This window comes from Lichenostomus cassidix, chromosome 27 (assembly GCF_008360975.1).
Source record: "Lichenostomus cassidix isolate B80296 chromosome 27, HeHo_3.0, whole genome shotgun sequence".
Lineage (NCBI taxonomy): Eukaryota > Metazoa > Chordata > Aves > Passeriformes > Meliphagidae > Lichenostomus > Lichenostomus cassidix.
The window spans coordinates 1,876,209-1,897,976 of NC_139507.1; the positions used below are offsets into that span (position 1 = coordinate 1,876,209).

The 21,768-nt window shown below is 49.4% G+C and overlaps 5 protein-coding genes across 5 annotated transcripts; 3 read left to right on the plus strand and 2 right to left on the minus strand.

The window, feature by feature from the left end:
- Positions 1-1,982: 1,982 nt before the first annotated feature.
- LOC146426460 (feather keratin Cos1-1/Cos1-3/Cos2-1-like) lies at positions 1,983-2,944 on the minus strand. Its single transcript, XM_085039864.1, has 2 exons — positions 2,912-2,944; positions 1,983-2,613 (listed from the first exon to the last, which is right to left on the minus strand). The coding sequence occupies exon 2, from the start codon at positions 2,590-2,592 to the stop codon at positions 2,281-2,283; it is 312 nt and encodes a 103-aa protein (XP_084895990.1). The 5' UTR covers positions 2,593-2,613; positions 2,912-2,944; the 3' UTR covers positions 1,983-2,280.
- Positions 2,945-5,978: 3,034 nt separating this feature from the next.
- LOC146426461 (feather keratin Cos1-1/Cos1-3/Cos2-1-like) lies at positions 5,979-6,620 on the minus strand. Its single transcript, XM_085083399.1, has one exon. It carries the CDS (start codon positions 6,600-6,602, stop codon positions 6,291-6,293), a length of 312 nt encoding a protein of 103 aa, XP_084939525.1. The 5' UTR covers positions 6,603-6,620; the 3' UTR covers positions 5,979-6,290.
- A 7,248-nt stretch (positions 6,621-13,868) lies between these two features.
- Positions 13,869-14,313, plus strand: LOC146426462 (feather keratin Cos2-3-like). The gene has a single exon (XM_085083301.1). The coding sequence runs from the start codon at positions 13,869-13,871 to the stop codon at positions 14,163-14,165; it is 297 nt and encodes a 98-aa protein (XP_084939427.1). The 3' UTR covers positions 14,166-14,313.
- A 3,050-nt stretch (positions 14,314-17,363) lies between these two features.
- LOC146426463 (feather keratin Cos1-1/Cos1-3/Cos2-1-like) lies at positions 17,364-17,970 on the plus strand. Its single transcript, XM_085039858.1, has one exon. The coding sequence runs from the start codon at positions 17,383-17,385 to the stop codon at positions 17,707-17,709; it is 327 nt and encodes a 108-aa protein (XP_084895984.1). The 5' UTR covers positions 17,364-17,382; the 3' UTR covers positions 17,710-17,970.
- Positions 17,971-21,098: 3,128 nt separating this feature from the next.
- LOC146426464 (feather keratin Cos2-3-like) lies at positions 21,099-21,395 on the plus strand. The gene has a single exon (XM_085040000.1). It carries the CDS (start codon positions 21,099-21,101, stop codon positions 21,393-21,395), a length of 297 nt encoding a protein of 98 aa, XP_084896126.1.
- The last annotated feature ends 373 nt before the right edge of the window (positions 21,396-21,768 follow it).

Below are 21,768 nucleotides of genomic sequence, written 5' to 3' on the forward strand. Positions count from 1 at the left end.
AACATTAAGAAAGACTCAGATTTTAACCACCAATTGACCATAATGGAGGTTGCTGAGGATCAGGAAGAAGCCCTTAATGCATAGAAATCTCCCTGCCTGGGCAACATCAATGCACAACATCATGAACCATGGGCAAGAGATGAGATTAAGTGATCTATCTGGTGAAACCAAAAATACAGGTTGCAATCTTAGGCAAATTAGTAGTTCCTGGGCACCAGAACCCACTGAATGTCCAAACAGAACTCAGATGTGGAGACAGTTATATAATCAAGTCTTAGCATTAGGCATTCCAAGAGCTGCAATTCAGATACAGCCTGCTGGGGTCATCCACAGTCTAATTAATATGGTTCAGAGTGACAGCGATAGCAATCAGAGAGAAAATACTCCAAACATTTGGACACCATGGCCAGCTCCAAGACGGGATAAAAACTCATTCTCTCTCCAAATTTCAAAGTCAAAACCCAAAAACACCTGGATGGCAAATGAGCCTGTCAGTCAGTTGAGTGGAAACTTATCAATGGATAGATTTTAACAGTAATATATTTTGATTCCTGTTAGTCCTCATCAAAAATGACATTTGGAACAGAAATGGGAGCACAGATTTCAATATTAACACAGCTGAGAAGCTGTGTGTCTGGCCCAGAGGGCGAAGAGTTAAAATCACTGAAGTAAACAGAGCAAGAGTTAAGTGCCAAACCACCGAGGTTAATTAATGGCTCCGGGTGAGAAGCTGAACTTAAAGACCACAAAGAAAACATCTGGGGTTTGATGTTTTGAAGAGCTGAACCTGGCGCCTGCCCAATGGCAGTGTGTGGCCTTTGGTTCATATATCAACCCTAACCCTGGTACAAAAATCTAAAACTCTGGAGGTTACAATGCATATGCTCCCTGAAAGCCTGAATTCCCTGACTCAAGGATTGCTAATGTACCACAATACGCAACTTCTGCTGTGTGAAAAGGAGCTTCTGAAGCCGTAGGTGATTTGGAAAAACGACAAATTACCTTTAGAACTCACTCCCCATATAATTTGCCATTTTGGCCAGTTCAAAAGCTGGACAGGAGATGGCGACTGACAACTGATTGTCAGCATCTCACTGCCAACACAGTCCCACTAACAGCTGCAGGACCCAATTATTGCAATATAATCACAATATATATCCATGGCAATGACAGAGGCAGCATACCCCAAACATTGGCTTCATCTTAAGGGTCTTTTCCAACTATAATGATTCTAAAGTCTCATTTTTCTTCTTGACTGGGATGTGTTCAAACACGTAATCCTTGGGACCATGCCCTATTAAATTATACTGGAAGTTTCAGGATTTCACCAAAAGATAAGACAAACCTAAACCTTGCTAATTTTATTATACATGGAAGTGAGGCATATTCTAATGATGGTGGAGCTGGGAAACTTTATAGAGTTGTGTGTATGTGGAGTGGTTTTGATGCCTTAATACAAAGGCATTAGTTTTACAAAGGCATTTTTCACAGGGAAGATGGACACCTTGACATTAGATCCTTTTGCAGGTGTCGGGTTTACAGGGATGAGGACTCCACTCGACAGATTTGGTGTGTTACCAATCCTAACTTGTGAGTCACCTCAGCCCTGCATGTCTGGAGAACAGCTGGGCTCTGGCAGATACTGAGGTACTGTGTTAGGTTTGGCTCTCATCTGCTTGTTCCCAGGTGTGCTGGCCACAGACCCTAGGCCAGGTAATGAAGGAAGGATAGGAAGAGATGAGGTTGTGGGCTGTCCCCAGACATTGTTGTTTGCCATCCCCATTCCTGAAACACTTTCAAGCCATAGTCTCCATGATGGCCTTTGGCTGCCAAGTAGCCAGGGATGTTCTTCATCAGCTCCAAGGGAAAGGGCACAAAGTAAAATCCACTGCAGCAAGTCCCACACATTGCTTCCTCCACTTTATTTCTGGAGCAGATGGAATGAGTTGCCACAGAATAATAGATGACTCAGAGGCCGAGGCTTGAAAGAAGCACAATTTTAATAAGTTTAAAGAAGAAAAGGGGATGGCTCCCAGAGAGCACCAGGAGCAGCCACAAAGGTGGATCTCCCTTATGGTGCTCCTTGGAGTGCCCTGCAGAAGGAGGAATGGTGACAGGTCCACAGTAGACTGGACTGGGGAGACATGGAAAGCAAAGAGAGAAGAGCAGAATGAAGTGATGTTCCAAAGGTCTAAATCCAATATCCTGAAGTTCTATGTCCTGCCCAAAACCATGTTCCAAAGTTTTGGAGGTTCGTAACCAAGGATGTTGCCAGCAGATTTAGCAGGTACGACATCTGTTGCCACCATAGCAGTTGGTGATGCAGGAGAGGTCAAATCCTCCAGAGCTGATGGGAACTCCATCACAGCTGAGGATGCTGCCAACAGCAGCAGAGGTAGAGGATCCCACCACGGTGTTCTGTGGGAAGGAGCTGAGGATGGGGCCAGGCAGGGTCACCACCACGGGGGAGGGCTGGATGGCCACATAGGAGTTCTGGCACTGCCTGACACAGCACTCATTGCAGCTGTTGGCCAGCGGGCAGGGGCCACAGGGCTGGCAGCAAGGGTTGCAGGACTGTGGGCAGCAGGACATGGCTCGGGGTCACAGGTGCACCTGGCATGGAAGGCAGGAGAAGCAGAAAGCACAAACACATGAGAAGCAGCACTGCAGCCAAGCACCCTGCAGCCAAGGCACCTCCTGGCCCCCATTGCACTGTCCAGCTCCAAGCCCAGCAGCCACCTCAGCCAAGTCCCAGCCTCTCTCTGCACAAGACCTTCTCTCCCCTGCCCTCTCCCAGCACAAGCAGCTCACAGCCCTGGGCTCCAACAGCCCCTGTCAGCTGAGACCTACAGCCAGGAAAGAGCTGGTCTTGAAGCAGGAGATGTAGGGGAAGAAGAGGCTTCCCACTCACCTGATTCCTGAGGATGAGGAGGTGAGAGAAGTGAATGAGGGAGCAGAAACTTGGGCTGCCTTTTATAGCAGTCCTGCTTTGTGACATGCCCAGAGGCACCTTGGTGGAAGTAATAATTTTCTGACCAAAAAATGTAAAATGTGAAGCATCCCAGCTAATGGTAGACACCGTGTCCTGGTTTCCTGCACTGCCTCCTTTTCATTTCCTGGTAATTCCACGTGCTTTCCTATATGAATGGCTACTTCTATAAGTGCCGGGAGGACAAGCACAAGGATTTCCTGGCAGATAGACGTCAGCACAGGTAGAAGTCTCTGAACAAGTGCCAGTGGAATCCCCTGAGGGCAGGTGATGTTCACTTGGGTCAGTTCTGAGTGGGTTGTTTATAGCAGGAAATGGGCCCTGCTCTTGTACTTCTTGCTCACCTGCCCAAGAACTGCCATGTGAGGCAACATGACAGAGCTTTCAGACTCCTTCTTCCACTCTGCACCTTCTTACCATGTGCTCTCTGTGTGTCCCCAGGCCAATCTTGTGGGGATGTGAAGCCTTCTCTCCCTCAGCAGGGATGGCAGATGAACACCCTGCAGGAGCTCCTCTGCATGTTAGTGTCTGGCCCTGGTTCCCTCTCTGAATCACCTCCTTTTCTTCCTTATACTCATTAAATTCTTTGAGCATCCCTACCAGAGCCTCTGAGTTATCCTTTGCTCTGTGGAAACACTTCCAGTCTGCTCAGGGAAAAAGGTGGAGAAGCAGTGGATGGAAATCTCTGAGTGGATTTTACTTTGTGTCCTTTCCTTTGAAGCTGATGAAGACATCCCTGGCTACTCCACAGTCAATGACTATCAGGGAGATCATGGATGGAAGGAGTGGCAGCGGTAAATATGCAAAACAATCTTCACTGCGAGGGGAGCAGCCAGCAACCTCATCCTGTCCTTCTCCTCCCCTCCATTACCCACTCCATGAGCAGCACACATGGACCAAGATGTGACACCCTTAGAACACCTCTGCCTCCTGCAGTCCTTCAGTACCTGGCAGGGCCCAGCTGCTGTCCAGCTATGCAGGGCTGAGGTGATTCACAAGTTGGGATCAGTGTCTGCCACAATCAGGCTGTGCAGAGAAAAGCAATGGGTAACTGTCCCGGGTTAATGATAAGACTCTCTCTCCTCCGAGAGCAAAGGGCCCCGACACCCCCTCCCCCACCCACAACCGAACCTCTCAGATGAAAGTGAAGAAAAAAACTATTTATTTAACAAAACCACGCAGAGTGCCCTACAAGGCACAGGGGAAGGGGAGAAACAAGGTGAAAGGCAGTTATTCAACCTGATTAAAAACCCAACCACCCAGTAACATATGCCAATTGTTCCTCTAAGTGTTAAAATCTAGCACAGCTAAACCTCCCTTAAAATGTAAAAGCATGGAACAAATTTCTTATGCCTGGGAGCACACTAAGTTACCCATAGGATGGGTTTTGCAGTGTGGCTGACTGCCCTACTCATATGTTCTGGCCAATATCTCTGGAGGGCCTTGTGTGATTGGCAGATTAACTCCTCTACTATTTGACCAGGAGGGTTTGAAGCACAAAAGAGAGAACTGCTCAGCTTATCAGTTGACAGAGAATTGTGATCCTCCAGTTACCCTATATAGTGAGACTGAAATGGTTGCTGCTTCCTTTTGAACACCTGATTTTGATTAATGTGGTCTTGTGTTAACTCCCTACATCTGTGACTAATAAGTTTTGTGCCAGCTGATGCTTCTTTATTTACTTATATCAGTGGTTAATATATACAAGCCAATATCTTGGTTTTGAGAACAAGGATTGTGTGTCAGAGAAGAATGATAAGAGAAATATATTATGACCTGACCACCTATTTGATATACTCTCAGGGAGAAGATTCATCATAAGATCTGGAACCATATACAAACAATTCAATGGAAATGATTAGCATATATGAAAGTATTCAAAAAAAGTGATGAATATGTATTAGTTTTCAGAATACAACCTGGTCTTTTAAGTTACCGGCTGTGCTTTGAAGACACATCCCCATGCATCCAGAGCTGCTAATAAAGTAATGTCAGCTTTCTGATCCAGGAAATTGGTTGGAGAGTTGCCTGGGTTTGAAAGACAGGTGTCTACCAAGGAAGGTGAGAACCTCCCTTGGAACAGAGATTCTGACCCTCTTCCCTCCGAATTATTATAACTTTGAAAGTAAGGGGCTTTCAGGCAAAGATATGGGGAAAGGAACAATAGTTATTTACTAATATGTATATGTATAACAAGGCAACAACAAACAAACCCAGAAACCCAGTAACAGCCGTCTCTGGACTGTCAATCATCTTCCCCTTTGGTGCAGTTACAGTCACAGCCGGCAGGGGCACTGTTGGCTCCCGGCTGGGCAGGACATGTGCGATGATTCCCCCGCGGCTGCAGGGGGCGCTGTGGCGTGAGATCAGCTGCATCTCCCTCACACAGTAATGGCGAGCAGGCTGGATGGTGAAATGAACTCTAGTGGGAACCGCGGAGCAGTGGCTGGGGCAGCAGGGGCAGGCACACCCCCTGAGGTGGCAAACAAAATGTAACAGAAAACTGCAGCCTTAGCAGGAGCCACGGTGATTGGGCAGACACGGGGTGTTGGGTTAGAGTGTAGCAAAAAGCCCAAGGCAGCGGCAGAAAGCAGTGAGGCTGGGCGGCAACAGCAGAGCTTCTTCATAGCAGCAGCTGCAGGCAGCCAGGGAGATGCACACCGTGGGAGAGGGGAAGGGGCTGGGGTTGTGGGTTTCCCTCTGAGGCACCCAAGTAAATGGTGAGGGTCCTTTTCCAGTGAGGTCAGGTGTTAACAACGTCCCAGTTAAACAGCTGCTCTTATGAGCAAAGGCTCACCCAGAGTAAGGAAGGAGCAGTACAGGGCTGGGCTCTGGCAGTGGCAGTGAATTCTCCTTGGACCTTCCTCCAAGGGAAAAGGGCACAAAGTAAAATTCACTGCAGGGACTCCCACCCTCTGCTTCTCCAACTTTTTTCCTGAGGAGACTGGAAGAATTGCCATGGAAAGAAGGAGAACTTGGAGGACAAGGCTTGAATGCAAAACAACTTTATTGAGTGTAAAGAAGAAAAGGAGGTGGCTCACAGAGAGCACAAGGAGCTGCCACTAAGATGCAGTGGAGCTCCTGTAGGGTGTCCATTTGCCCAACCTGCAGAGGGCAGGAGGGCAACACATCTCTACTAGGCTGGACTGGGGAGACATGGACAGCAAATGAAACGGAGAGAAAAGTAGAAGAACAGAGTTATGGCTTGAGACTGTAAATACAATTTCCCAAAGCTCTATCTATGGCCAGAACAAAGTTCAGAGGTCTTGGACGTTCTTGCCCGAGGATGTTGCCAGCAGATTTAGCAGGTACGACATCTGTTGCCACCATAGCAGTTGGTGATGCAGGAGAGGTCAAATCCTCCAGAGTTGATGGGAACTCCGTCACAGCTGAGGATGCTGCCAACAGCAGCAGAGGTAGAGGATCCCACCACGGTGTTCTGTGGGAAGGAGCTGAGGATGGGGCCAGGCAGGGTCACCACCACGGGGGAGGGCTGGATGGCAACGTAGGAGTTCTGGCACTGCCTGACACAGCACTCATTGCAGCTGTTGGCCAGTGGGCAGGGGCCGCAGGGCTGGCAGCAAGGGTTGCAGGACTGTGGGCAGCAGGACATGGCTCGGGGTCACAGGTGCACCTGGCATGGAAGGCAGGAGAAGCAGAAAGCACAAACACATGAGAAGCAGCACTGCAGCCAAAGCACCTCCTGGCCCCCATTGCACTGCCCAGCTCCAAGCCCAGCAGCCACCTCAGCCAAGTCCCAGCCTCTCTCTGCACAAGACCTTCTCTCCCCTGCCCTCTCCCAGCACAAGCAGCTCCCAGCCCTGGGCTCCAACAGCCCCTGTCAGCTGAGACCTACAGCCAGGAAAGAGCTGGTCTTGAAGCAGGAGGAGGGGGAGTAGGAGCTTCCCACTCACCTGATTCCTGAAGAGGAGGTGAGAGAAGTGGATGAAGGAGCAGAGACTTGGGCTGCCTTTTATAGCAGTCCTGCTTTGTGTCAGGCCCAGCGGCACCTTGGTGGAAGTAATAATTTTCTGACAGCTCATGTGCAACATGAACCATTCCAGCTAATGCTAATGGCTGTGTCCTGGTTTCCTGCACTGCCTCGTTTTCATTTCCTGGCACATGCCATGTGCTTTTCTTCGTGAATTCTTCTGTAAGTGTTGAGATGACAGGCTCAAGAATTTCCAGGACACAAAACCATCAGCACAGGCAGAATTCTCAGGTCCTGGGCTGGTGGCATCCTATGCAGGCACATCCCACAAACCTTTGTAATTTCTGTGGGGTTTTTATGGCAAAGCAATGGGGGCAAAGTAGAGCTCTCCTGTGTTGGCATCCCGGCAGGCGACACCTTGTTGCAATGTTCTTCTATCTGCCAACCTTAAAGGATTGCAGCCTATAGGAAGGGCTTGTCCTGGAACAGAGAAAAATGTGAGGAGGCAGAAAAGAACAGTTGTGTACTGACTGAAACTTCCCCACTCCACAACCCATAGTGCCATGTAAGGCTGGAGGAAATAGATTTGTGAATGAAGGAGGGAAGTTGAATCTTTAAGAAAGAGGTGTGGATTGACTGAATCATATAATTAAATAATCATAGAATGTTAAGGGTGGAATAGGGCCTTAAAGAGCATCTAGTCCAAACCTCCCCTGCCATGGGCAGGGACAGTGAACCTTATTTAAGGGTTGCTTTGGGGGAAAGGGGGTTTTGTTTTTTTCCTTTTTTTTTCTTTTTCTCACCATCTTGCTCTATTTTTTCATTGCCAGCATCTTAAACAAATGTTCCCCTACTCAAGCCTATTTTTTTCTTTTCCCAACCATCTAGCCCTTGCTGACCCTCTCTCCCAGCTAATCCACTCTATGTTTCCCAGACAGGCCTTTCAGAAGATCTCAACTGTCTTGGTAGTGCCAAATTGCTGAGGTTCGTTCTACACTTTACAAACAAAACAGAGCAAGACTGCAAAAACCCACTAAAATAACTTCACTCCATCTCTAACTCTTTTTCAGAAATGCAACTGTTCGTCATCTCTGGTTCTCTTTTATTTCCTCCACGTTTAAGCAGCACACTGTGGTGTAGAATGAGGGATTGCATTCAGTACACAACAGTTATTTTTTGGGCAAAGGTTGATTTTAACAGACCTGATCATAAAAAAGCAGCAGTATTTCAGCAGTTAGCCCACCAAGTCACACCTTCCTACCTTTCCAGACACTGTGGCTAGGCATGCAGACTCATTTTTTTCAGGGGATATGGAAGTCCTAGTTCTTGAACACGAAAGGATTTTGACTCAAAGATGTTTGACTTCCTCTATACCACACAGAGAATCTGTTCTGCATCTCACATCAGAGCACAACCCAGGCCCAGTCCCTTCAGTCCAGCACCTGTTTGCTGTGAGATCAGCCACTTGCTCACTCAGCACTAGGTGGATGAGCTGTACAAGTGCATCTGGCACTCGTCTGGAGAGAAGAAGCCTGTGTCCCATCCCAGTCACAAGCAACACTCCAGCAGAAGAGGATCAGTTCAAGGACTTCAATGCAATGGTCTGACTGGACTCAAAAATCTATGCACACATATTGATACCTTAAGGAGTTTTAGCTTTAATTTTTCATGTATCTGTAGCTTTGGTGTTTAGCTCTAGGCCCCATAAAAAGTGCTAAAATCCTCTGTTCCCAGCATTTTAGACAAAACAATTGCTCAGTTGGAAAATCCAAGGACACTTCGCTGCCTCAGAGCCCCAAAATATGAAAACAACAGTGAATTGGGGGGAGCAAGCTTGGGGTGGTTGACATCATCACCTGAAGGTGTAACTGGAAAATTGAGGCCTGATATGTTGATAGACAGAACTTATAAAATGTGAAGAACTCGTGACTTGTCCATTTTGGGTGTAGCCTCTTGAGTAGGCTCTGTCTGCCAAAATGTAACTAAAGGCCTTTAATAAATTAATCTGCTTTTTATTCTCCTAACTTCATCTAGCCTTCTGTATTAGGGAGCCCTGTTTTAGGCATCAATATAAGGACAGGAAAAATTCAGCACTTGGGGGCTCTGCTGACACTGCATGTCCCCTCACGTGGCAGTCTTTGGGCAAGAAGCATAAGAGTATTGCCCATTTCCTGGCAACTTTGTCAAAAACAAACCCACAGGAATGACACAGGTTCACATCAACTGACCACATGGAATGCCATCAGTCCTTGATCTGAGCATTCTGCCTGTGCTGATGTGTTTATATCCCGGAAATCCTTGGACTTGTCCTCCCGGCAGTTACAGAAGCCCTCAAGCGGTGAAGAATGTGCCATGTGCCAGGAAAACAAAAGGAGGCAATGTAGGAAACCAGGCCACAGCCCCTGCCATTAGCTGGCATGGTTTACATCTGACGTGAGCTGGTCAGAAAATTATTACTTCCACCAAGGTGCCTCTGGGCCTGAGGCAGTGCAGGACTGCTATAAAAGGCAGCCCAACTCTCTGCTCCCTCATCCACTTCTCTCACCTCCTCATCCTCCTCCTCAGGAATCAGGTGAGTGGGAAGCCTCTTCTCCTCATCCTCCTCCTGCTTCAAGACCAGCTCTTTCCTGGCTGTAGGTCTCAGCTGACAGGGGCTGTTGGAGCCCAGGGCTGGGAGCTGCTTGTGCTGGGAGAGGGCAGGGGAGAGAAGGTCTTGTGCAGAGAGAGGCTGGGACTTGGCTGAGGTGGCTGCTGGGCTTGGAGCTGGGCAGTGCAATGGGGGCCAGGAGGTGCCTTGGCTGCAGGGTGCTTTGGCTGCAGTGCTGCTTCTCATGTGTTTGTACTTTCTTCTTCTCCTGCCTTCCATGCCAGGTGCACCTGTGACCCCGAGCCATGTCCTGCTGCCCACAGTCCTGCAACCCTTGCTGCCAGCCCTGTGGCCCCTGCCCGCTGGCCAACAGCTGCAATGAGTGCTGTGTCAGGCAGTGCCAGAGCTCCACCGTAGTCATCCAGCCTCCCCCGTGCTGGTGACCCTGCCTGGCCCCATCCTCAGCTCCTTCCCACAGAACACCGTGGTGGGATCCTCTACCTCTGCTGCTGTTGGCAGCATCCTTAGCTGTGACGGAGTTCCCATCAACTCTGGAGGATTTGACATCTCCTGCATCACCAACTGCTATGGTGGCAACAGATGTCGTCCCTGCTAAATCTGCTGGCAACATCATTGGGGAAGAACCTCCATGACCTCTGAACTTGATTCTGACCAGGAGATAGAGCTTTGGGACATTGTATTTAGTGTCTGAGCCATAATTCCCTTCTTATACTCTTTTGTTTGCTTTCCATGTCTCCCCAGGCCAGTCTAGTGGGGACGTGATGCCCTCCCTCCCTCTTTTGGGCAGGCAGATGGTCACCCTGCAGGAGCTCCACTGCATCTTGGTGGTTGCTCTTGGTGCTTTCTGTGACCCACCTCCTTTTCTTTTTTACACTCAATAAAGTTGTTTTGCATTCAAGCCTGTGGCTTTGCGTCCTCTTCCATTCTCTGACAACAGTTGCAGTCTGCTTGGGAAAAAATGTGGAGGAAACAGAGGGTGAGACTCCATGCAGTGGATGTTTTATTTTTTTTTTGACTTCTCATGGAGAAAGTATTCCACAACTCTCAATTCTGCACTATTTTTTATCTGGAGCCATGGAAACTTAGTATGGCCCTTCCGTAGGCACTGCAGCAGTTCACTCCAACCATCACCCTTCACCTTCTTACCCAGACAAATTAGAGGGCTGGGAAATCACCAGCTCCTTGAAGTTTAACGCTGATGAGTGCTGTATTCTGCATCTGCAATGGGGCACCCATGAATATATAGCCAGACTTAGGAATGAGATGCTGGAGAATGGCACTGCACCACCAGGATCTGGGGGTCTTGGTCAATGACAAGTTGGATATGATTCAGCAGTGTGGCTTGGAAGCCAGGAAGGCCAGCTGTGTCCTGGGGTGCATCAGGGACAGTGTTTCCGTCTGCTCATTTCCAGTAAATGCCAAAGAATATTCAGCTTGGAGCTTTCCTTTACTAGTGTAGAGGTCTCTGCTAGTGAAGTGAACAGGAGCTGAAAAGTTTCAATTCAGCTCTCAGGATCACATTGTTCAGGCTGCACTAGGAGGGATGGGAAGTCCAGGAGACACAGGAGGAAGGGATAAAACATTCCTGTCTACCTCAGGAACCAGTCAATTTGAATATGGCCTTGCATTCACTCAGGAGATTCTCAGTAGTAGCCAGATGGGGTAAACTTATTCCAGGGCATGGAGGGAGCAGGAGTAAGGAAACTGGTGCAGGGACTGGGTGCAGATGTACATAGTGGTCTTTCCAGGAATGTAAGCCTCTGGGGAAAGGAAGGCTGCAGGTTGCCTGGAAACACTGATAGCAAACAGATGGACTTGGCAGGAGTCAAAGCAGGCAGCTGCAGCTTCTGCAGATGAAAGTCTTCACCTGGCAAAGGCTAAACCATTTTGCCAGGAAGCTTGCTTTTAATGAAAATCTTTCAAGAGGAGAGACAGTGGGTGGTTTCTCTGTGTGGTGATGCCAGCTGATGATAGAGTTCCCTTCTGCTCCCTGAGGCCATGAGACCCTGAAGTCAAGGCTCAGTGTTGGAATGCCTGATAAGAACAGTAGAATAGAACAGTGTTTTACTCATTTCATAAGCATAGTAGAACAGAACGACATTTTACTCTTACCAAATAAATGGAGCATTTATTAATGTAGCCTTGGAGAATAAGATAAGGCTGACAAAACAGAAGTCATACCATGGTATTGAGCATTACTCAAAAGCTGAGGTCAAGGAACAGCCCTCTAAAAATTTTGGGACACCAGACACTGATGACTACTGAAGAAGACCTCAAGAGACCAAATAAGGACTTGCAATAAGGGGTGTGACTATGTAAAATAAAGTAATGCATATATATCAAGTAAGTGGAGATAGAAAATTAATATATAATCAGTGTGCACGGTAAAAATTCTGTCTACCCTATGCTTGGTGCAGTTGGTTAAAGGAAGGATCCTCTGAGTGATCAGTGCTGCAATAAAGAATGCCTGCTTTCTAATACTCAAAACTGTGTTAGAAGCTTTATATCTGAATGATTTTGGTATCATGCCAATACTGCATTTTTAACTGCTACTGTGCTAAATTCTGTGCACCTGGTAACTCAAATTCAGAGTCATCCACTCCTATGGATGGCAACCGGTGATGTAAAAAAAATTAGTTTTTATTCCACGCTGAGGACATGACACACCAATTCACACTTGCCTGGAAGTGAAGACAATACACCTTTATCAGAATCCCACAGGGATATAAATATTGCCCAACGATTATACGGGCTGTGCTTGCTGAACTTTCACTTTCTCACTCCATCTGGACATGAAATGATTTTAAATCACATAAGGTACCTGCCTGAAAAGGTTCTAAAACTGCTAGGAATGTCCTTGGGCAAGAATCTCCAAGACATCAGAACATGGTGCTGGCCAGAAGATAGAGCTTTGGGACGTTTTATTTAGAGCTTCCAGTCATTGTTTCCTTCTTCAGTTTTTGATTCTGCAGGGGTGGGAAGGCATTCTTGGCCTTTCTTCCTGAATATAAAGCAAGAAATTGAGGGTGCAGGAGTCAGAGGCTGCATTTCAGTTTTCTGGGCACTTGTTTTGCAAGCGCCATTCAGTTGTAGATTGGCTTCTGGCAAGCTTTTCTGGCTACTCTGTGCTGCTGAAGGACACACCAAAGGAGGGCCGACTGTGAGAATCCTCACGCGTCCTCATGATGAGTTCAAACACACACAGACTGGTTTGTGTGCTCATGCATGGCTGCATGGAGCCAAGCAAAACTCTGCACATTCATAGAAGGCCAGAAAAATACCAGCAACTTGGAACTCTGCTGAGGAGATGCTGGGAATAAACCTTGACAGGAGAGGACTCAGGTATACTGGCAAAAGGCCAGGTCACAGACACACTGCTGGTATTCACAGAGGACCAACAGAGGCTGCACAGTAAGAGGATGAGGCAAATGAGACCAGGTGAATTTTCCTGAGAGCAATGTCTGTGTAGCAATGGGGTCAGTGCAGTAATGACTAACTGTGACAGAGAGCTGGGGAGAAAAACAGAAAAGGATGTATAATGTCCCCTCACATGGCAGTCCTTGGCATGCAGGTGGGAAGGAATGAGAGCAGCATCAATTTCCTGACAATATTTGAACAAAAAACCCACAGAGACATGACACAGATTCACATCAACTGACCACATGGAATGTCACCAGGCCTGGATCTGAGCCTTCGGCCTGAGCTGATGTATTTATATCCTGGAAATATTTGGGCCTCTAATCCCAGCACTGATAGACTTCTTCATATAGGAAAGCACATGAAATTAGCCAGGAAATGAAAGGCCAGCCATGCAGGAAACCAAGACACAGCCCCTACCATTAGCTGGGAACATTCACATTGGCCATGAGCTGGTCAGAAAATTATTACTTCCACCAAGGTGCGTCTGGGCCTGACACAGAGCAGGACTGCTATAAAAGGCAGCCCAAGTCTCTGTTCCCTCATCCACTTCTCTCACCTCCACATCCTCCTCAGGAATCAGGTGAGTGGGAAGCCACTTCTCCCTCTCCTCCTCCTCGTCCTCTTCCTCTTCCTCCTGCTTCAAGACCAGCTCTTTCCTGGCTGTAGGTCTCAGCTGACAGGGGCTGTTGGAGCCCAGGGCTGGGAGCTGCTTGTGCATGGAGAGGGCAGGGGAGAGAAGGTCTTGTGCAGAGAGAGGCTGGGACATGGCTGAGGTGGCTGCTGGGCTTGGAGCTGGGCAGTGCAATGGGGGCCAGGAGGTGCCTTGACTGCAGGGTGCTTGGCTGCAGTGCTGCTTCTCATGTGTTTGTGCTTTCTGCTTCTCCTGTCTTCCATGCTAGGTGCACCTGTGACCCCGAGCCATGTCCTGCAACCCTTGCTGCCAGCCCTGTGGCCCCTGCCCGCTGGCCAACAGCTGCAATGAGTGCTGTGTCAGGCAGTGCCAGAGCTCCACCGTAGTCATTGAGCCTCCTGCTGTGCTGGTGACCCTGCCTGGCCCCATCCTCAGCTCCTTCCCACAGAACACCGTGGTGGGATCCTCTACCTCTGCTGCTGTTGGCAACATCCTCAGCTCTGGTGGAGTTCCCATCAGCTCCGGGGGCTTTGACATCTCCTGCATCACCAACTGCTATGGTGGCAACAGATGTCGTACCTGCTAAATCTGCTGGCAACTTCCTTGGGCAAGAACTTCCAAGATCTCAGAACACATTACTGGACTGAAGATGGAATTTTTTTAACATTTTACATTTATGCCTTTGGGGGATTCTTGCCTTCAAACCCTCTCTTCACTTTCTCTTCCCTTCCTTCCCTGTTACCTCCATCCAGTGCCAGCATAGTAGGACCTGTTGGCCTCCTTCCCTCGGCAGGCCTGGCAGGAAGACACTCCCGCTGCATCTTAGTGGCTGCTCCCGGTGCCCCCTGTGAGCCTCCTCCTTTTCTTCTTTAGACGTAATAAACTCATTTTGCATCCAAACCTGGGCTTCTAAGTTCTCCTTCCTTCCGCAGAGCTTCCAGTGAGCTCAGGGGAGAAGGTGGTGGTGGAAGCAGAGGGTGGGACTCTCCAAGTGGATTTTGTTTTGTGCCGTTTCTCTTGGAGCTGAAAACCACATTCCTGACAAAGCGCTGGCCTACATTTCAGACTGACACAAAGATGCATCTTTAGACAGAACACCCTGATGGCTTTCTCAAGAGGCAAGAGAAGGCTGTGGGAATGGCCTGACTTGCCCACCCTGTGCAGAGATCATTTCACTCACCCCGTGGAACAGTGACCAGGCTCTTCTGTACCCACTGGAGGAGAGGGGTGCTGTGAGCCACCATGGAAGCCCACCAGGTGTCCCATGTGCAGCTCCACCACCACCATGGTGGCCCCTGAGGCTCAGAGCTTCTGTCAAATCATGGAGAAGGAAGGGCTCTCCAACAGTTCTACTTTCCCTGCTCGGATCCAGGATATTGTTGTCTCTTGACATCACTCACAGTGCAGCAATACATAAACACAGGGAATCAGTGTGTATATTTTTGCAAGTGTATTTATGTCACTTGACTTATTTCCCCAAAAAAATATTTCTCTGGCTACAAAGCATGAAAGTTATTCATGTTCTTGGCACAGCATGGACACTCCAGAGTCATGGTAGATGATGGACCTGAACAATCAGGATCAGATGCATCCCAAGGGAAAACATGGAATTGCCCAACTCACCTTTGCACTTTCACATACAACACCTGTGCCCATATATTCCAACTGATTTGGCATTTAATCTCGTAAGTTTCCTACTTTTCTCTCATGATCCTGAAGCCTCTTTTACACACAACTGTGGGCTCAACCAAGCATGAGGAGAGAACCAGAAGCACATTCCTACCATGCTGGAAGCTGCCACTGTTTCCCCTTCAAAGTGTTCAAGAGCAGCTACTCTTCAATGCTCTAGCTTCCCCCCCCAAACAAGGGCTCTATATGCTTCATTCTCTCTGACAACATCCTTTTCACAGAGCTGCTGGTTCAGGAAAAAGGCCAGTGGGGCCACAGGACTCCCACATCCCCACTGGGCCTCCAGAATGCTGTAACCTCAAAGCTTCTCCATGAGGCAGGAGCAAGTACCCTGGGAAACAGCTCAGTGCCCCAAGGCTGCCTGGAGGCAGCATGAAAGGCATGGCCTGGGTATGGGATGGTCCTCGGTGAGACCTGAGTGCCATGGCCCTCTGCAGGTGCCTGCAGATCATGGGGGCTGAGTGTGTGTGAGTGGCTGGCACTGCTGGGCAGGGAAGTCCCTAGAGGCCTTGGAATGGTTGTGCTGAGCCGTGGGCTCAGGCCCAGCTGTGGACACACACACACGGGCACTGACACATTGCCAGCCTGCCCAGCTGTGCACAGAGATGAAGCCAGGCACACAGAGCCCAGCAAACGTGCACAGGGATGTTGCTGTTGAGCAGCTAGCAGAGTAATGAAAGCACCAGTTCTCAGTGGCAAGAAGGAATGATCTTTATTGTTTTGATTTCATCATATATATAGAGTTTTCAAAAGTCACCCAGATTGGTCGGTCAGAAGCCTTCCCCCAGGCCTGATTGGCCAGGCCTGCACCGTCCAAGTTCTGGGACATTGTTTCAATAACATCCAAACTTTATCTTTATTTATAAAACACAAGAAGAATTCTCGTGGGAAAAACCTGTGCTAGCCACACAGGGACACGGCCAGGGGGCTGCACACCAGTGCTCTGCCCTGGGCACAACCCTCCCCAGGCAGGCCAGAGGCTGTCGGGCTGTTCCCACCTGTGCACAAGCACGGGGATGTGCAGATCCTGGCACACACTGGGGCACAGCCGCACTGCCACACACATTACTGTGGGGAGCACATGGGGCACAGGCCATAGGAAGGGATGGGAATGAGCAGCTGCAGGGGAGCTCCGAGGCAGAGCAGGTTCAGGGCACTCCAAGCAGGACAGATGCTCAGGCAGCAGTGCCACAGGAGTCTCATGGACTGTGCAGGTTGGGGGGTAGCAAAAAGAGGTTTTATCCGGAGCACAAGGCAGTTAGTCATGGGAGACCATGGTGTTGACCCAAAGACAGGAGGGATAGAGTGGGATGGGACGATCTCCTTTGAAGGAATTTAAAAAATCTAGCAGCATTGCAAAACTCCAGGCAGGCTGACATCACCTGCTTCCCCAGGATCTCTGGTACACTTAATTTGTATCTTTTGCACATGCTGACACATCCCTACCTGCAGAAATCCGAGAATCTGGCATACCAGCAATCAGAAGAAATTGTTCTCATTGGAATGATGTAAGGCAGGAAATGCAAAGTCATTGTAGAGGGAAGCAGCCACTCATGCCTTAACATTCCCAGAGATGTTTCCGTTCATTTGGCCTCGTGCAGGAAAATTGCCACATACGCATCATGGACTCTGGGCCCTGAGGCACTGTGGGGCCAGGATAAAAGGCAGCCTAAGTGGTGGCTCTCTCAACTACTTCTTTCTCCTCCTTCTCCTTGGCAACCAGGTGAGTTGCAAGCCCCTTTCTCCTCCAGCCCTCTCTAGGACAGGGGATGAGCTTTGCAGGCCTTGTTCCTTCTCCTTGTTCTTCTGGGGCGGTTCTCCCATGGTGGTCGTGTGCGCAGAGGGGTGTCCGTGTGTTCTGGCCACAGGCTGAGGCTGGGCTGAGGTGCTTCTTTTCATGCAGCTTAGGCAGGAGCATGGCTGGGCCTGGCTGAGCTCTGCAGGAGCGTGCTGGGCTCAGGCAAAGGATGCCCAGGTTGGGCTGCACAGGCTGGACCTGGGCAAGCTGCAGGGGCCTCGTGTGTCTGGGGGTGCCTTGCGGGCTGTGTCTCAGGTGTGCGTGTGCTCTGCTTCCTCCCTGCCCTCTGGGCCAGGTGCAGCGCCAGGCTCCAGACATGTCCTGCCCTGAGAAGTGCCAGCAGTGCCAGCCCTGCAACCCTTGCTGCCAGCCCTGCGGCCCCTGCCCGCTGGCCAACAGCTGCAATGAGTGCTGTGTCAGGCAGTGCCAGAGCTCCACCGTTGTCATTGAGCCTCCTGCTGTGGTGGTGACCCTGCCCGGCCCCATCCTCAGCTCCTTCCCACAGAACACCGTGGTGGGATCCTCCACCTCGGCTGCCGTTGGCAGCATCCTCAGCTCTGAAGGAGTGCCCATCAGCTCCGGGGGCTTTGACATCTCCTGCATCACCCGCGGTTATGGGGAAAGATGTTGTCGTCCCTGCTAAACATGCTGCTGCCAACATCCTTGGGCAACAACCTGCAACACCTCAGAATGTGGAGCTGGAATGAAGACAGAATTTTTGGACAATGGATTTAGAGTTTTTGGCTATTGCTTCCTTCTTCTCTTTTCCTTTTCCTTTTCCTTTTCCTTTTTCTTTCCTGTCAGCACCACTCAATGCCAGCCTAGTGAGTCCTGTTGCCCTCTCTCCATCCGGCTGTCTGAAGGCCAGGCACATGGACACCCTCACTGCATCTTAGTGGCTCCTCCTTTTCTCTCTATGAGCATCCTTCTTTTCTTGTTCTTACTCAATAAAGGTTTTTTTGCATCCAAATCTGGGCCTCTGATTTTTCCTTTGTTTTCTGACACCTCTTCCAGTCTTCTCAAGAGAAAGGCGGAAAAGCAGAGAGTGGAACTCGCAGCTACAAATTTTCCTTGTGCCCTTTCCGTTGGAGTAGACAAAGTCATCCATGATAGTGAGGGCAATGAGGCACTGGAACAAGTTGCCCAGAAAAGTTTTAGATTTCTCATTCCTGGAAGTGTGAAAGGCTAAGTTGCTCAGGACTTTGATCCACTTGGTTTGGTGGATGCTGTCAATGCCTGCTTGGTGGGGCGACTGTAGAGTTGGAAATGAAATAAATGTTTTCTAAGTTCCTTTCCATCCCCAGAGTTTAAGTCAACACAGTCAGGCAGATGGAACAACCACATAACCATGGGAAAATGCAAAGAGAAGATTTATTTCCGTATCTCAGTCCTAGCTGAATCAACACTCGTGTGGAGACACACTAATGGGAATGTTGTCCCACTTAGGCTCAGTCCTTGCTAGCAGGGCTCCTCTTTGCACCAGTGCTGTGATGTCCCTGTGCCTTTTGTGATCTCTGAGATTTGATGTTTCTCTCTCCCAAAACAGGGAGCTCAAGCATGTCCTTGAAAAGGCCTCCAAAATCTCTCCAAATACCCACATTGTTTTTACATATAGATTCTACTTCTCCAAAGAGGATAAAGAGCAGTAGGCATCCTTTCTGGTGTTTCCCACACTGAGACTCTCCAGGCCTTGGTATCCCCAGCTGCAAGGTCACTTGAGCAAAATTGTCCTCCTCATTCTTTTGCTTTTAACCCTTTCCTCTCAACCCAATCCATTCCTAATGAAATACGCTTTCACAGAGGCATCACCAGTGTGACAAATGTGCTGAGTGTTGGGCAGTGCTGAATCCCCTTTGGACACAGTTGAGTCTGACTCTGTCACACATGGCAGGAGACATTGGCATCTTCTCACAGAGGCCATTCCTGCAGCCTTCTGCCCCAGCTAACAAACACAGCCACTTGTACACAAGAGAGAGGGTCCATCACAGAGTGAAGCAAAAGTTGACGAATAAAATTTTGAACAGCAAAGCAGTAGTCCAGGCCTCAGACAGGGAGGGATGTTACTTTCAATAACTGAAAGAAAACGGTTATTCATGGTTCCTCAGCAAAGAGAGAATTTACCTGTTCTGTCTCTTGAAAGAGGAGCTGAGTTTGTGCCCTTTGGCCATGAAGGACTTGTCCCAGATGTCCTTGACACAGCTGCTGGGATCACGGTTTTCAGGGGATCTGGAAGTCCTGGTGCTCAAACAGCAAAAGGAGTCCACAGCTCTTTGACTGTCCCTGTGCCTCCCAGAACATCTGTCCTACATCTCAGATCAAGGCAACCTCTTTACGCTGATCCCTTCAGTTCCATCCCCACATTTCTTGTAAGGTCTTGGTCCCGCCGCAGTCAGCACTAGTCTGAGTGGTGGCATTGGCCTGGACATGAAGAGACTGTGTGCCATCACAGTGGGCAAGTGTAGGAGATCAGGGCTGATGTGGATGTGTCAAACACGGAGAGCTGGATGCCTGTGGAGGCAGCCGAGGCTTGTGGGTGTTGTGGGTCTGGCTGAGATACAGTTCATGCTCCCTGCAGCAGCTCTGGCAGTGCTGTGCTGTGCATGGGGAGTTTCAAAGGTGCTGAGAACACTCCAGTCCTTGGGCTGCTGTTGAGCAGAGCTCACATGGCATCAGCGCTGTCTCTCCAACATTCCCTTTGCCATCTCGAGCTCGGGGGTGGCAAGATACTGGGAGTGGCCAAAAGTTGGACAGTTGACACAAGTTGAGTAAAAATGGTTATTCCATGCCATATGACATGAGCTCAGGCACAAGGGCTAAGGAAAGCAGAAATAAGGGTTGGCATTTGTTTTTTGCAACCTTTGCCTTCAAGTGTCACCATTACATGTACTTGAGCCTTGCTTCCTGGGAAGTGGCCAGAAATCACTTTCTGATTGCAAGCATTGCAAAAAAAGTGGGGTTTTTTTCCCCCAGTTTACTACTTCATGCACTGCCTTTTGCTTTTTCTTTAACAAACAGCCACATCTAATTATTCAAGTTGTTCTCCTGATTTTCTCTTCCCTCTCCACCTCAGAAGTGGGAGTGATAGGGGATTTTGCTGGGCACTGGCCATCCAGCCAAGGTCAACCCAGCACAGCTGGTAATAAGAACCAAGGATTGTTGGCAAGAGCATGTGGTGAGAAAGACCAGGATGAGGCTGGAGAAGAGGCACTAGTGAGGTAAGGCAGCACTTTTCTGGGAGAAGTTTTCTTGCTTTGGCTCCTGGAGAGAAGCCAACCAGAGCACAGGGAAATTGCAGGAGTGAGGTAGAGAAGCAGGAATGGACTGTTGACTCGAGGCTGACCCAGTAGAGAGGAACTGACATGCACCACCTGCCTGCATGGAATACCACCAGACCATGTTCCGAGCATTCTGCCTGTGCTGACGTGTTCATATCCCAGAAATTCCTGGGTCTCTCATCCTGGCCCTTATGGAAGCCTTCAGATAGGAACCACATGGCAGAAGCCAGGAAATGAAAAGGCCGCAGTGCAGAAAACCAGGACACAGCCCCTACCATTAGCTGGGATGGTTTGCATTTGGGATGAGCCGTTAGAAAATTATTACTTGCACCAAGGTGCCTCTGGGCCTGAGGCAGTGCAGGACTGCTATAAAAGGCAGCCCAAGTCTCTGCTCCCTCATCCACTTCTCTCACCTCCTCATCCTCCTCCTCAGGAATCAGGTGAGTGTGAGGCTTCTTCTCTTTCTTCTCCTGCTCCTTCAAGACCTCCTTTCTTGGCTGTAGGTCTCAGCTGACAGGGGCTGTTGAAGCCCAGGGCTGGGAGCTGCTTGTGCTGGGAGAGGGCAGGGGAGAGAAGGTCTTGTGCAGAGAGAGGCTGGGACTTGGCTGAGGTGGCTGCTGGGCTTGGAGCTGGGCAGTGCAACGGGGGCCAGGAGGTGCCTTGGCTGCAGGGTGCTTGGCTGCAGTGCTGCTTCTCATGTGTTTGTGCTTTCTGCTTCTCCTGCCTTCCATGCTAGGTGCACCTGTGACCCCGAGCCATGTCCTGCAACCCTTGCTGCCAGCCCTGTGGCCCCTGCCCGCTGGCCAACAGCTGCAATGAGTGCTGTGTCAGGCAGTGCCAGAGCTCCACCGTCGTCATTGAGCCTCCTGCTGTGGTGGTGACCCTGCCTGGCCCTGTCCTCAGCTCTTTCCCACAGAACACCGTGGTGGGATCCTCTACCTCTGCTGCTGTTGGCAGCATCCTCAGCTCTGGTGGAGTTCCCATCAGCTCTGGAGGATTTGACATCTCCTGCATCACCAACTGCTATGGTGGCAGCAGATGTCGTCCCTGCTAAATGTGCTGGCAACATCCTTGGGGAAGAACGTCCAAGACCTTAGAACATAGTGCTGGAATGGTCATGGAACTTATGGAACATTGCATTTATTCTGTTAGTTCACCTTTGCCTGTTGTCACTTTCTTCCATTTCTCTCCCCTTCCTTTCCTGTCAGCACCACTCAATGCAAGCCTAGTCAGACCTGTTGACCTCCTTGCCTCACTTTCTCTGCAGTCCTCGCAGATGGATACCCCCACTGCATCTTAGTGGCTGCTCCTGGTCCTCTCTGTGAACTCCCTGCTTTTCTTATTTAGACTCAATAAAGTCATTTTGCATCCAAACCTGGGCCTCTGCTTTCTCCTTCCTTCTTGGAACTCTGCCAGTTAGCTCAGGC

Excerpts from the sequence above, each read along its gene's own strand:
- LOC146426461 (XM_085083399.1), bottom strand. The coding sequence starts at position 6,602 with ATGTCCTGCTGCCCACAGTCCTGCAACCCTTGCTGCCAGCCCTGCGGC.
- LOC146426463 (XM_085039858.1), top strand. The coding sequence starts at position 17,383 with ATGTCCTGCCCTGAGAAGTGCCAGCAGTGCCAGCCCTGCAACCCTTGC.
- LOC146426464 (XM_085040000.1), top strand. The coding sequence starts at position 21,099 with ATGTCCTGCAACCCTTGCTGCCAGCCCTGTGGCCCCTGCCCGCTGGCC.
- LOC146426462 (XM_085083301.1), top strand. The coding sequence starts at position 13,869 with ATGTCCTGCAACCCTTGCTGCCAGCCCTGTGGCCCCTGCCCGCTGGCC.
- LOC146426460 (XM_085039864.1), bottom strand. The coding sequence starts at position 2,592 with ATGTCCTGCTGCCCACAGTCCTGCAACCCTTGCTGCCAGCCCTGTGGC.